General features: G+C 42.6%; 1 protein-coding gene across 7 annotated transcripts in view; it reads right to left on the bottom strand.

Moving 5' to 3' along the window:
• rev1 (REV1 DNA directed polymerase) overlaps window positions 1-15,623 on the bottom strand; it is a 201,666-nt gene that overhangs the window by 171,039 nt on the left and 15,004 nt on the right. For all 7 annotated transcript variants that reach the window (XR_010975211.1, XR_010975212.1, XM_068033889.1 and 4 more), the window contains exons 2-4: window positions 11,551-11,617; window positions 10,795-10,927; window positions 10,364-10,532 (exon numbers count right to left, since the gene is read on the bottom strand). Coding sequence is in view for 5 of the 7 variants with exons in the window: in XM_068033889.1 (XP_067889990.1) it covers window positions 10,364-10,532; window positions 10,795-10,927; window positions 11,551-11,607 (359 nt within the window). In the remaining 2 variants the exon portion in view is untranslated. The remainder of the gene's footprint in view (window positions 1-10,363; window positions 10,533-10,794; window positions 10,928-11,550; window positions 11,618-15,623) is intronic.

Genomic DNA, 15,623 nt, shown 5'->3' with positions numbered 1-15,623 from the left:
GCCGAGGATCCCACAGGTTTTATTAAGCATTTTCTCAACCTGCTCTGCTGCCTTCCACGCTTTTTGCACAAAAGCCCCCAGGTCCCTGTGCTCCTGCACTCCGTTTAGAACTGTATCCTTTATTTTATATTGCCTCTCCTCCTTCTTCCTCCCAATGTGTATCACTTCACATTTCTCTGCATTAAATTTCATCTGTCATGTGCCTGCCCCTTCCACCAGCCTATGTCCTATCTCTGCCCTTCTCACTGTTTTGAGTCATGTGCAAATGTTGAAATAGTGCCCTATATGCCAAAATCTAGATCATTAATACAGATCAAGAAAAGCAATAGCACTAATACTGATCCTTAGGGAACCCCATTATATACCTTCCTCCTGTCTGAAAACCAATCTTCACATCTGTTTCATGTCACTCAGTCAGCTTTATATCCATGTTGCTACTGTCCCTTTTATTCCATGGGCTTTAACTTTGTTGACAACCCTGTTATGTGCCACTTTTGGAAGACCATGCACACCACTTTACCCTCATCAACCCTCTCTACCTCATCAAAAAACTCAATCAAGTTAGTTAAATACGACTGGCCTTTAATAAATCCATGCTGGTTTTCTTTAATTAATCCACATTTGTCCAAGTGACTGTTAATTTTGTCCCAGATTATCATTTCTAAAAGCTTTCCACCACTGAGGTTAAACTGAATGGCCTGTAGTTGCTGGGTTTATCCTCACCTTTTTTGAACATGGCTGCAACATTTGCAATTCTCCAGTCCTCTGGCACCACACCTGTATCTAAGAATGGTAAGATTATGGCCATTGATTTCCACCCTGACTTCCCTCAGTATCCTCAGATGCATCCAATCCAGTCCTGGTGAATAACCAACTTTAAGTACAGCCAGTCTTTCTAAAACCTTATCAACTTTTAGCCCATCCTGTGAATCAACCACCTCTTCCTTCACTATGATTTTGGAAGCACCTTCTTCCTTGGTAAAGACAGATGCAAAGTGCTCACTTAGTACTTCAGCCATGCCCTCTGCCTCCACACACAAATCTTTTTTGTCCCTAATTGTCCTCACTCCTCCATTTACCATCCTTTTACTATTTATATGCCTAAAGATGACTTTAGTACAGCACTATCATCTCTGAATCCCCCATCATCATCCTGGCGATCACCATTGACCAAAAACTTAACTGGACCAGCCATATAAATCCTGTGGCTACAAGAGCATGTCAGAGGCTGGGAACGCTGCAGCAACTTACCTCCTGACTCCCCAGAGCCTGTCCACCATCTACAAGGCACGTGTCAGAAATGTGATGGGATACTTTCCACTTCTTAATTCTTTCATCAGATGTGGGGGTCACTGGCAAGGCCAGCATCTGTCGACCATCTCTAATTGCCCTTGAGAAGGTGGTGGTGATCTGCCTTCTTGAACTGCTGCAGTCTATCTGGTCTGGTTACAGCCACAGTGCTGTGAGGGAGGGAGATCCAGGATTTTGATCAAGCGACAGTGAAGGAATGGTGATACATTTCCAAGTCAGGATGGTGTGTGACTTGAAGGGAAACTTACAGGTGGTGGTGTTCCCATGCATCTGCTGTCCTTGTTCCTCTAGGTGGAAGAGATCGCGGGTTTGGAAGATACTGTCGAAGGAAGCATTGCAAGTTGCTGCAGTGCATCTTGTAGATGCCACACACGATTACCACTGTGCTTCAGTGGTGGAGGAAGTAAATGGTTAAGGTGGTGATGGGGTGCCGATCGATCGGGCTGCTTTGTCCTGGATGGTGTTGAGCTTCCTGAGTGGTGTTGTTTTCAGACTGGAGGAAGGTATATAATGGGGTTCCCTAGGGATCAGTATTTGTACTACTGCTTTTCTTGATCTATATCTGAGCGTACAGGGCACTATTTCAACATTTGCAGATGACACAAAACTGGTTAGTATTGTGAACAGTGAGGAGGGCAGAGATAGGACAAGGGCAGGCGCATGACAAGTGGAGAATATCCCATCACACTCCTGACTTGTGCCTTGTAGATGGTGGGTTACTTGCCACAGAATTCCCAGCCTCTGATTTTGTAGCCACAGTATTTATGTGGCTGCTCCAGTTCAGTTCCTGGTGAATGATAACCCCCAGGATGTTGATAGTGGGGGATTCAGTGATGGTAATGCTGCTGAATGTCAAGGAGAGATGGTTAGATTCTCTCTTATTAGAGATCGTCATGGTCTGGCACTTGCGTGACGCAATGTTAGTTAGTTAGAGATACAGCACTAAAACAGGCCCTTCGGCCCACCATCAACCACCCATTTATACTAATCCTACACTAATTCCATACTCCTACCACATCCCCACCTGTCCCTATATTTCCATACCACCTACCTATACTAGGGGCAATTTATAATGGCCAATTTACCTATCAACCTGCAAGTCTTTTGGCATGTGGGAGGAAACCGGAGCACCTGGAGGAAACCCACGCAGACACAGGGAGAACTTGCAAACTCCACACGGGCAGTACCCAGAATTGAACCCGGGTCGCTGGAGCTGTGAGGCTGCGGTGCTAACCACTGCGCCGCTGTGCCGCCCCAATACTTGCTAATTATCAGCCCAAACCTGAATATTGTCCAGGTCTTGCTGCATATGGACACAGACTGCTTCAGTATCTGAGGAGGTGCGAATGATACTGAACATCGTACAATCAGCGAACATCCCCACTTCTGACCTTATGATTGAAGGAAGGTCATTGATGAAGCAGCTGAAGATGGTTGGGCCAAGGACACTACCCTGAGGAACTCCTGCAGCAATGTCCAATCATCTGAGATGATTGTGCTAGGTATGACTCCAACCAGTGGAGAGTTTCCCCCTTGATTTCGATTGACTTCAGTTTGGCTAGGCCTCCTTGATGCCACACTCAGTCAAGTACTACCTTGATATCCAGGGCAATCACTCTCACCTCTTGAATTCAGCTCTTTTGCTCATGTTTGGATCAAGGCTGTACTGAGGTCAGGAGCTGAGTGGCCCTGGCGGAACCCAAACTGAGTGTCAGCGAGCAGGTTACTGCAGTTTAAATGGAGCTTGATTGCACTGTCGATGGCACTTTTCATCACTTTGCTGATGATCACGAGCAGGCTGATGGGATGGCAATTGGCCGGATTGGATTTGTCCTGCTTTTTGTGGCTAGGACATACCTAGGAAATTTTCCATATTGTTGGGTAGATGCCGGTGTTGTAGCTTTACTGGAACAGCTTGGCTAAGGGTGTAGATGGTTCTGGAACACAAGTCTTCAGTATTATAGCCAGGATGTTGTCAGGACCCATAGCCTTTGCAGTATCCAGTGCCTTCAACCATTTCACGACATCAGGTGGACTGAATCGGATTGGTTGAAGACTGGCATCTGTAATGCTGGGGACCTCAGCAGGAGGCCGAGATGGATCATCCACTCAGCACTTCTGGCTGAAGGATGCTTCAGCCTTTTCTTTAGTACTAATGCATTGGGCTCCTCCATCATTGAGGATGGAAATATTTGTGGAGCTTCTTCCTCCTGCTAGTTGTTTAATTGTCCACCACCATTCACAAATAGATGTGGCGGGACTGCAGAGCTTTGATCTGATCCGTTGGTTGTGGGATTGCTTAGCTCTGTCTATGGCATGCTGCTTCCGCTGTTTGGCACGCACGCAGTCCTGTTGTAGCTTCACCAGGTTGACACCTCATTTTTAGGTATGCCTAGTGCTGCTCCTGACATGCTCTCCTACAATCCTCATTGAACCAGGGTTGGTCCCCTGGCTTGATGATAATGGTAGAGTGGGGGATATGCCAGGCCATGAGGTTACTGATTGTATTTGAATAAAATTCTGCTGCTGATGGTCCACAGCACCTCATGTATACCCAGTTTTGAGCTGCCAGATCTGTTCTGAATTTATCCAATATAGCATGATGGTAGTGCCATACAACACAATGGACAGTATCCTCAGTGTGAAGACGGGACTTCGTTTTCACAAGGATTGTGTGGTGGACGCTCCTACCAATACTGTCACGGACAGATGCATCTGCAACATTGGTGAGGATAAGGTCGAGTCGGCTTTTCCTTCGTTGGTTCTCTCACCACCTGCCGCAGGCCAAGGCTGGAAGATATGTCCTTCAGGACTTGGCCAGCTCAGTCAGTAGTGGTGCTACCAAGCCACTCTTGGTGATGGACAGTGAAGTTCCCCATGCAGAGTATATTCTGCTCCCTTGCCACCCTCACTGCATCTTCCAAGTGATGTTCAACATGGAGGAGTACTGATTCATCAGCTGAGGGCAGGCGGTAGGTGGTAATCAGCAGGAGGTTTCCTTGCCCATGTTTGACCTAATGCCATGAGACTTCATGGGGTCCAGAGTCAATGTTGAGGACTCCCAGGACAACTCCCTCTCAACTGTATGCCACTGTGCCACCACCTCCGGTGGGTCTGTCCTACAGGTGGGACAAGATGTACCCAGGAATGGTGATAGTGGTGTCTGGGACATTGGATGCAAGATATATTTCCGTGAATATCACTACGTCAGGTTGTTGCTTGACTAGTCTGTGTGACAGCTCTCCTCATTTTGGTGCAACTCCCAGATGTTAGTAAGGAGGGCACTGCAGGGTCTACAGGGCTGGGTGTGCTATTGTCATTTCTGGTGCCTAAGTCGATGCCTGGTGCTCTGTCCAGTTTTATTCCTTTTCAATTTTTCTGTAACGGTTTTGTACAACTGAATAGCTTACCAGGCCATTTCAGAGGGCAGTTAAGAGTCAACCACATTGCTGTGGATCTGGAGTCACATGTAGCCCAGACCAGGTTAGGACAGCAGATTTCCTTCCCTCAAGGACATCAGTGAACCAGATGGATTTTTACGACAATCGGTGTAGTTTCATGGTCACCACTAGCTTTCAATTCCAGATTTTCATTATTAATTGAATTTAAATTCCACCAGTTCCCGTGGGATTTGAACCAGTGTCCCCAGAGTATTAGCCTGGGTCTCTTGATTAGTAGTCCAGCGACATTACCACTACACCCCGTCTGCCCCTTGCCTAGATGAATACAACTTTATCAACTCAAGAAGCCGACACCACCCAAATCAAAGCAGCCCGCTTGATCGGCACCCCATCCACCACTTTCAATATTCACACTCTCCATCACCGAAACACAGTGGAAACAGTGTGTACCATCTACAAGATGCACTGTGGCAACTTACCATGGCTCCTTTGACAACACCTTCCAAACCCACGACCTCTCCCATCTAGAAGGACAAGGGGAACAGATGCATGGGAACATAACCACCTGCAAGCTCCCATCCAAGTCACACACCATCCTGACTTGGAACAATATCGCTGATCCTTCACTTTCACTGGGCCAAATCCTGGAATTCACACTTTAACGGCACTGTGGGTGTACCAACACCACAAGGACTGCAGCGGTTCAAGGTGGGGGCTCACCACCACCTTCTCAAGGGCCAACAGTGATGGACAATAACTGCTGGTCTTGCCAGCCACGCTCATATTCCAAAAATGAATTTTTTAAAAATTGCAAGTTACAGTCAGGGGCTAACTTTGGTGATTAGCTGCTCTGTTGACAACAGCATAACAGAATTTACTGAACATTAAGCAGTATCCAGATGTATAATTGTATATACTTGTATCTGATAACACTTATCACTAATTACTTTACAGAAACACTTTGGGCCCTTATCTGGGAATTCTAAAACACACTGAACTAACAAAACTTGAATACTGTTTGACAAGTTCGGTTAATATAATGGGGCTGGAGTGCAAAATCAAACTAACAGTAAACTGATCCCAAGTACCAGGATCTTTAAGCGCTATTTTTACATAAGTGGAGTGACAATGATTGATATTCCTACAGCCAGTCACTCTATAAACTTTTATATTTGGCTGATAATCAGAAATCAAATTAGCATGATTGCCATATTTCCAAATATCTTGTAAAATTATCCATATGTCTAATATCTTGTGATATTGTTTTCAAATTTACATTTCATTGATCATGAAAGTAGTGCGAGGAGCTCACTGATTTCTTAGTCACTAAAATTGAGACCATCCAATCAGTTGCCTCTGCTGTTTCACCCCCTTCCCCTAGCCGACTGAGCCAAACCTTTTCTCTAAGGTTCTTCCCTTCCTTAGTCCTGAACTTGCATCTTTCTTTAGCTTCTCTCCTATCTCTCCTCATGCCTTCTCAAAGCTCATCTTGTTCATGAGACACACCTGCTTCCACAAACCCATTACCCCGAAACTGCTGACCACCCAACTTCTTTTCCTGGCTTCCATGTTGGGGGATATTTTAATAATCGCTTAATCGTACAGAACTTGAGTTTTGCTGAAAAAAGAGACATGCAGTCGAAGCTTTTCGTCTTGCACTCATCAGGACAGACGCAAGAATGCCAAATTTCAAAGGGAGCAACAATTTATACTACATGAGAAAAGGGTGCTGATTGGTTGGCAAGTCAACTGTGATTGGTCAAGGCATTGCCATAGAGAATGAACCAGAACACTATTGCCCCCAATGTTTTTAATTTAAAAAAGGCACAATGCCTGGACATGTTCCTTTTGCCTGTAGAGGACAGGTCCCTGCATATGAACATATGTAGCTTCTAGCAAGCTAAGAGAACCACATTGCAAGCCGGGCTATAAATTGTTGCTCCCTTTAAAATTTGACACTCTTGCATCTGTCCTGATGAATGCAAGATGAAAAGCTTCAACATATTGCTAATAGTTCTCTCACCTCAGGTACAACCCCACACCCCTTTAAATGTGACATTATCACACCTCCTCAAAGAATCAACCCCCTTGACTCCTCTGTCATTGCAAACTACCACATCTCCAACCTTCCTTTCCTCAAATGTGTTGTTGCCTCCCAAATCTATGCCCATCTTTGCTGGAACTCCATGCTTGGCTCCCTCCAATCTGGTTTCCTCCCCTGCTACAGTACTGAAATGGCTGTTATCAAGGTCACAAATTACATCCTACGTGATTGGGACAAAGATAAACTACCCCTACTCATCCCTCCCGACCTGTCTGTAGCTTTTGATGGGGTTGGCCACACCACCCTCCTCCTCTGTCATCCAACTGAGTGGGAGTGTGCTTGTAATTCCATTCACAATGGCCCCAAGAATCCATCTTTGGTCCTGCCTTGTTCTCATCCTCAAGCTGCACTTTGGTGATATCATCCTAAAATGCAGCGTCAGTTTCATGTATATTGACAACACTCAGCTCCTCCTCACCACCACATCTCTCAACTCCTCCACTGTTTCTGAATTGTCAGTGTATCTGTCCAACTCCAGTACCGGATGAGCAGTACGTACCTCCAACTAAACACTGAGAAACCTGAACACATTGTCTTTGGTCCCCAACACAAACGACATTCCCTAACCACTGACTTCATCCCTCCTCCTGACAACTGTCTGAAGCTGAACCAAATTGGTTGCAACCTTGATGTCATATATGACCCCGAAGATGAGCATCCAATCACATATCAGTGCCATCACCAAGACTGCCTATTTCCACCTCCATAACAGAGCCTTACGCTGCCTCACCTCAGTTCATTGACTGATAAAACCCACTAGACCTTTGTTACCTCTAGACTTCACTATTCCAACGCACACTTGGCTGACCCCCCAAGTTCTACCCTAGTAAACTCTGCTGCCGATGTCCTAACTCACACCAAGCCCTGTTCACCCATCACCCCTCTGTTCGCTGACCTACATCGGCTCCCAGTTAAGCAATTAAGCTTTTGATCAGCGGCCTTAATAACTTAGTTAGTGGCTGAGTAGCAAGGTGTGTTTGATAACTCTTCTGTGAAATGTCTTGGGATGTTTTACTATGTTAAATTCGCTATATTGTCATGGTCCTATCATTTTTTTTCGCCGGGGAATATGCAGTTTGCCTTTAAGGCTTGTAAATGATCAGTACTGCTTTAAGAACCAGCAAATTGCAGGAGTCAGAGAAAATGCATTTTGGTTGCTGTTAGATACAACCATATGGAGACCAGCGTCAGAGAATGCATCCTGGTTACCTGGCAACAGCCACTCAGGGACCCAGGACAGGATATACAATGTTACAATTCAATTTTGAGCTGGCTTTTTAGTTGAAGACAGTCTGTTCTAACAGAGAACACAGACAGACAGCTGGTGTTAGCACCTGAAAGAAGAGCTCTCTGCCTTTAAACTGAAGGAAGAGAATTTTGTCTGTTTAATTATCTCTCAAAATTCTAAAAAAAAAGTCAAGCCAAAATAGAGATCTCTGGGAATTTAAACTGAAGGAGGGAAGTTAGACTGCGACAATCTTTTATCCTCAAAAATTCTAAAGACAAATTGATTCATTTAAAAAGTGTTTGCAAGTCGTTAATTGTTGAAATTCGCAGAAGGAAGGAAAGCATCACTTACTGCTGGAATTAGACTACGGACTGTTCTATTGTCGAAGAACCTTTTTTCCCCCGTTGGACAGCTGTGAGGACTTCAAGCAACAATGGATTGTAAATTTGCAAGGACTCTAATTTTTTCCATTTTAAATGTTGTTTATATCTTCATAGTGTTTAAGAATTTAGTTTTTATTAATTAAACAGTTACTTTGTTGATTTAAAGACACCTCCTTTGGTTAGCCTCATCCGGGGAGTTAATAGATAATACAATTTGGCTGGGTCTTTCTTTAATTTGGGTAGCTCTGGACTAGCAACCCAGAGATCACGTTAAATCCTAACTTGTAGGCTCATATCAGGAAAAAAAATGATGAAAGCTGCTGTCTTGTCATGAAATCCCTAAAGTCCTTCAGCGAAGAGAATCTGCCACTCGCACCCAGCCTGGTTTATACATTGCTCTAATCACAGACTAATTGGTTGATCTTAATGCCTCTGTAGTGGCTAGGTAAACCATTTAGTTGTAAAAACAACTGATACTAAGATAGACTACGACTTTCTTCAGGCTACTTCAATGTAGTTCATTGCCCGAGAATAAAACAACATTCCCACCAAGAGGCTTTAAGGCTGATGTGGAATTGCTTAAGGTTTGCCGAGCAGGATACAGAAACTTAGGCACAATGTGCCAGAGTACAAGACTTTACTCTGCATCAAGCCATGCTATATACAACTAACCTGGCAGTACTTGATGCTGAAACTATGCATCAAAATGGGAAGTAAGTGTTTCCATTTCCCAGCACTGACATTCCTCAGTTTAACAAACACAAAACAGGAGTGAAACAGAAGTTTAAAAGTGCAAACAGGTACTTTGTTTCATTAACACACCAAAATATTCCTGCAGCAACAATGAACACATGAAACCCCAACTAACCAATTAAAAACTGCTCCGGCAGTCATAAGAAACATAAGAAATAGGAGCAAGAATAGTCCATATGTCCCCTTGAGCCTGCTCTGCCATTTAATATTATGGCTGATCCTTGACCTCAATTCCACTTTCTCACCTGATCCCCTTGAGTCCAAAGATCTATCGATCTCAGCCTTGAATATACCCAACGACTGAGCATCCACAACCCTCTGGGGTAGAGGATTCTATAAATTCACAACCCTCTGAGTGAGAAGTTTCTCCTCATCTCAACATTCAACAAGCACAGAGACTTGTTAAAGCTACAATTTACAAATTATAATTTATAGATTATAATACAAATCAGATAATGGTTAACAGAATTTGCTGTGAGGGGTATTGCTCTGGAAAATGAACTGATAGGTTAAGTAATGCAGCACCAAAACAAGAACTCAGATACCACTGATGTCCAATTGTCCTTAATTGAGTATAAATTATGCAGTTCTTAATGTTTCAATTTTTAACAAAACATACACTGACCATTTAGCATATGCTAGGTAAAATATCTTAGCCAATGTGCTACAATACACTGGAATACTGCTTTCTTTTAAGAGGGCTATTGGATGGAACCCTCAAATTGATACTGCTTTTTTCAAAATAATATGTAAATCTGTCAATTCAATCTGAAGCTCATGCCACAGGTATGCTAATGTCATTCAGATACCCTACTACCATGAACTGCAGGTGACAAAGTCAAAGCAAATTAAGGACAAAGTACAATGACACTAGGACAACTAAACTTGTAATATTAACAAAATACACTTAAAATTTGGAGGTTGATGATTATAGAAAGGGTAACAAATGCTAGATTTCTATTTCTCCACAGTGACAAAAAGGCCAAAAATCTTAACTTTTGGTATAAATTAATGCAATTACGTATATTTAGGTCAGAGTTATACTGCGATGATTCAAACTCATGTCTGCTATGAGGCAACTTCCTGGAGGGGATCTGACACCTCAGGGGTTTACCGCACTTAGCACTGTTTCCCGTCACCTAAACATAATGGGAATTACAATAAATATTGCATTTTTACTAACCTGTCTGTAATCCAATTGGGCCGAACCACTTTTTCTTCCTTCAGTTCTTTGATTTTTGCATTTGGAAGGTTAGTGGCAATAATGTGAGTGGTTTTAGACCTCGAATAGTACAGATGATACTGGCCTCCATGCAGCATCATAAGCCTTCGCAGCTCATCAGCTGTTGGTTCTGAACACAACACATCACGTATAGGTTGAGAAAATCAGGACTCAAGAGAGTATTCTAGGTACTGGCAACTACACAAGCATCAAGTGTTTTATTTATCCTGCCAACATTCTTGCAAATGTTCACTGAAATGTATTCGATCACATTCTATTTACATGAATTCCTACTTGACTTTCAACCCACTGACATGAGGACTGATTACATTGCTACTATTTTTCTGAAAGATTACAGCTGTCTCCGAATCAGATTTTAAATCACCACATACCTGTGTAACCATTGACATAAATTGCAACACCTCTGAAAATGCAAGATGCTGTTCCTTCATTTTCTTGTTGAAGAGGAGCCTCTGATTTGAATTGTCTTTCTAGCTTGTCCATCTTTGCTGCCATGTACCCATCCTGGAAGCAATTCAGAAGACTTTATAAACCTTCAGCTTCACTGATTTATTTTGACACTACACTTAACAGGAGTCTCCTTGAATAAAAAGGAAAATATTTCTATATACACAATCCTTATCACAACTCTCAGAAATGTCTCGAGGCATTTCATACCATGAATAATTTTGAATATGTAGGTAAAAGTACACACCAAGATCCTGTCAATTAGCAAAGGAAAAACAATCTGCTTTTACTGTTGGCTGAAAGAGAAATGTACACTACGTTACCCAGAGATCTCCTTGCTCTTCTCTGAACAGTGCTGTGGGATTTTAAATATCTACCTAAATGATCAGAACATGCAGGTGGCATTTACTATCTCATTCACAGGATGGTACCTCTGACAATGCCTCACTCATTCAGCACTGAGCTTGGGTATTAGCCTTATGTGTTCAAAGTCCAAGAGTGGGACTCTAATCGACAACCTTCTGACTCAAAGGCAACTGAGTCAAGTTGACAAAAAAAGTGGAACTGCAGTTTGTTTGACTAAAACCTGATTCAATGCTTGTTGTCAGGTGGACAATATTAAATGATAAATTTACAAATAAAAATACAGAATGTTTAGGGTAAATTTGTGCTGAACATACCCATTCGCTCCAGCCATCCCCTTCGCTGGCACGTTTCCTCCATCCTCCACGGCTCATAGTAGGTTCTCTGAGATTTAATTTCAAATCATTGGTTTTAAAATATAACTGCTCAACTTCACATATATTGTAATAAGACAATTACTCACAATTAAAGGCAACAAGAAAATCAACACTGCCAAAATTGCACATTACCTTAGTTACATCACGTGGTTGAACAACTATGTTAACTAAACTCAATGGTAAGTCCATCATTCATAGCACAGGCATCGTAGGAAGCTTCAAACTGATGCAGCACTCTGTAAATCTGACAATTTGTTACTTAAAAATAAATATATCTATCTAATGAATAGAAAATGTTCAAAGTTCACACCTCTTCTGAAACCTAAGAATATACTGTCACCTTGAACACCTTCTCATAGCCTTATGTATCTCAAGGTATTATTAGTTTATTACATATTTAGGTGCTCAAATTTTGAAATAGTTTAGTTATGAATAGTAGCTACAAAATATATAGCATGTATGCAATTACTCAGCTACTGGTGTATAGAGAGCAATTTTTGCAAGTGTATTATGAGGCAGGAATACACTAAGGATTTGAATAATGAATTAAACAGTAAGAAGTGATTTAGATCGGAACCTCAAGAGTATAATATAATTTTAAAAATACCAAAATATCTGTTTTTCATAATTCATATGGTTTTGTATTATTTACTTTAAGTTTTCCTATCGAGAGAGATTCAATAGTTCCCATTCCTTGTAACTACCATTATTGTGACTGCTTAGCTTTTCTGTACATCTTAGCAACAAGACAATAGCGCAGAATTTTGCAATATTATGATACTAAACCAAAAACACAATGAGGTCTGGTAAAAAGAAAAGGCGGCTTTACTGACAACAATGTACCACTTTGCAGAATTTTAACAGTTCTTTGTTTATCACTATATTCCCTGCAAAAACAGTTGATTCTACAATATTGTTCCCTACTTCCACCCACAGTCCTCTACTTCATGGACATCATAATCAGCGATGTTGCATCCTGTAATCAATTCCAGTGCTTCATTGCTTTTAAACCTCATTAAGATTGCCCTTGCAGCATTTATCGCATCAGCACAGTAGGTAGACTTGTTAAGAACAAAGAACAAAGAAAATTACAGCACAGGAACAGGCCCTTCGGCCCTCCAAGCCTGCGCCGATCCAGATCCTCTCTCTAAACATGTCGCCTATTTTCTAAGGTTCTGTATCTCTTTTCTTCCTGCCCATTCATGTATCTGTCTAGATACATCTTAAAAGACGCCATCGTGCCCGCATCTACCACCTCCGCTGGCAACGCATTCCAGGCACCCACCACCCTCTGCGTAAAGAACTTTCCACGCATATCCCCCCTAAACTTTGCCCCTTTCACTTTGAACTCGTGTCCTCCAGTAATTGAATCCCCTTGCTGTACAATCAGCATCTTTGTTTCTTGACTGGAAAGGTAACCTAAATCAAAGCCAAAATGCCGATCACTGCCTTGGTACTTAGAGCTCTTTACGCCAGTTGCTGCTCAACCATGAATTATAAACTCCAACACATCAATAACCTCAAAGGTGTCAGGTCTGTCGGCATTAAGCTAGTCACAGAACCCTAGGACTGAGCAGTTTTATGACTGCAGGTGCAACAGGTTTGCAGGTCTTGCAGGACACAAAGCTTCTTCATCCTGGCTTTTGGATCATTGACTGATGTATCTCTTCCTAAGCTCGATCCTTAAAACAAATTCCATTTTAAGTTCTTCGAGCTGAAGGTGCACTTTTCTGAGAAACCAGTGATCAAAGTTTTTTGCATTAATGGGATCCATTGCATTCACAGAATTGGTACAGCAGAGGAGACGGCCATTCGGCCCGTTGTGCTGCACTGACTCTCCGAAAGAGCAATTTACCGAGTGCCACTCCCTGTCCATCACCCCATAGCCCTGCACATTCTTCCCTTTCAGATGACAAACCAACGATCTCTTGAATGCCTTGATTGAACCTGCCTCCACTACACTCTCAGGCAATGCATTCCTGATCCTAACCACTCGCTGTGTGAAAACATTTTTCCTCCTATTGCTATTGTTTCTTTAGCCAATTACCTTAAATCTGTGTCCTCTGGTTCAAAACAGACTTGGAAGTCTGCTATCAGCATCAAAGGTAATATCTGCCACAGTAAGTTTCTTCTTGTTTAAGATTTTACAAAGCCTCCTGCTCTATATTTCCTCTTCACACGCTTTCACTAGTCCCATCCAACTGCTTGCAATATGCTTCCTAAGCCTCTTCCTTCAGCACTTCCCGACCTGCCCCTCCTCTCCTTCCCCATGAACACAAGGGAAATAGTTGGTTCCTGCAAAGTTAACATTGGTGAAGTAACACATCCGCTTTTCTGCCGCAGGGTAGGGGCAGAATTGGAATGGCCTGATTGAAAGCTGATCCAACCACTAAAGGCACTACGTGTGTCCATTACTGCTTTATATGAGGATCCTGATATAAAGCAGTAATCGACACAAATTCCATACCGAGTGGCTGCACCAGTTTATCCAAACTGCATTTGTATATTTGGTTGTGGGATAGCGATTGCAGCTTTTGTTTTCTAAAACATGGCTTTTTAATTATTCCTGCAGCTTACAAACATTCATAGCCAGCAGCATTTGGCTCTGAACTGAAAGCTGGGGGGGGGGGGGGGAAGAGGAGGGAGTCAGATGAAGGGAGATTTAGAAATCCAAAGAGAAAAGTCAAGGCAACAGACCAATGTAGGGATTTGGGAAAAGACAAGCTGAGTGGGACAGGAAGGGCAGGAAGGGACAGTGTTAATGTAATAGTGCATCAGCAATTAAAGTCTATGAAAAGAATGGTCAAAAAAAAAATTAAAGGCTCTTTATCTGAATGCACAAAGCATTCGTAATAAGGTAGATGAACTAGTTGTACAAATAAAGATAAATGGTTTAGGTCTAATTGCCATTACAGAGACATGGTTACAACGTGACCAAGGTTGGAAATAAATATTCCATGGCACACAAAATTTTGAAAAGACTAGCAGCAGCCCTGGTAGCAAAGGATGATATAAGGACACTAGAGAGAAAGGATTCTGGCTCACAAGATCAAGAAGTAGAATCAATATGGGTGGAGGAATATCAAGGGTCAGAAAATGGTGGTGGGAGTAGTTTATAGGCCCCTAACAGTAGTTATACTGTTGGACAGAGCATTAATCAAGAAATAATTGGAGCTTGTAACAAGGGCAATGTAATAGTATCATAAAATGGTTACAGCACAGGATGAGGCCATTCAGCACACTGTGTCTGTGCCGGCTCTCTGCAAGAACTCACCTAGTCCCACTCCCCTGCCTTTTCACCACAGCCCTGCAAATTTTTTCTCTTCAGATAACTGCCCAATTCGCGACTGACTCCGACTCAGACAGTGTACCCAGATTCAAACCACTTGTTGTCTAAAAAAGATTTCCTCATGTAACCGTTGCTTCTTTTGCCAATTACCTTAAATTGGTGCCCCCTGGTTCGCGATCCTTCCAATAATGCGGACAGTTTCTTCCCATCTTCTCTGTCCAAATCGCTCATGATTTTGAACACCTCTATCAAATCTCCTCTTTAGCTTCTCTTCTCCAAGGAGAACAGCCTCAGCTGCTCCAGTCTAAATGACTTAAGTTCCTCATCCCTGGAACCATTCTTGTGAATCTTTTCTACACCCACTCTAATGCTTTCACATCCTTCCTAAAGCCTAGAACTGGACACAATATTCCAGTTGAGGTCAAACTCGTGTTTTATACAGGTTTATCGTAACTTCCTTGCCTTCGTACTCTATGCCGCTACTTGTAAAGCCCAGGATCCAATGTGCTTTATTAACCGCTTTCTCAACCTGTCCTGCCACCTTCAATGATTTGTGCACATTTACTCCCAGGTTCTCCTGCTCCTGAGGGACTTTAATCTTCATATAAACTGGACAAATCAAACTGGCAAAGGTAGTGTGGAAGATAACCTTGTAGAATGCTTTTGCAACAGTTTCCTGGAGCAATAAGTGGTGGAACCAACTAGTCATATAGCTATCTTACAT

Source organism: Heterodontus francisci, chromosome 6 (assembly GCF_036365525.1).
Source record: "Heterodontus francisci isolate sHetFra1 chromosome 6, sHetFra1.hap1, whole genome shotgun sequence".
In the NCBI taxonomy this organism is placed as follows: domain Eukaryota; kingdom Metazoa; phylum Chordata; class Chondrichthyes; order Heterodontiformes; family Heterodontidae; genus Heterodontus; species Heterodontus francisci.
This window is presented reverse-complemented; position numbering and strand designations above follow the sequence as displayed.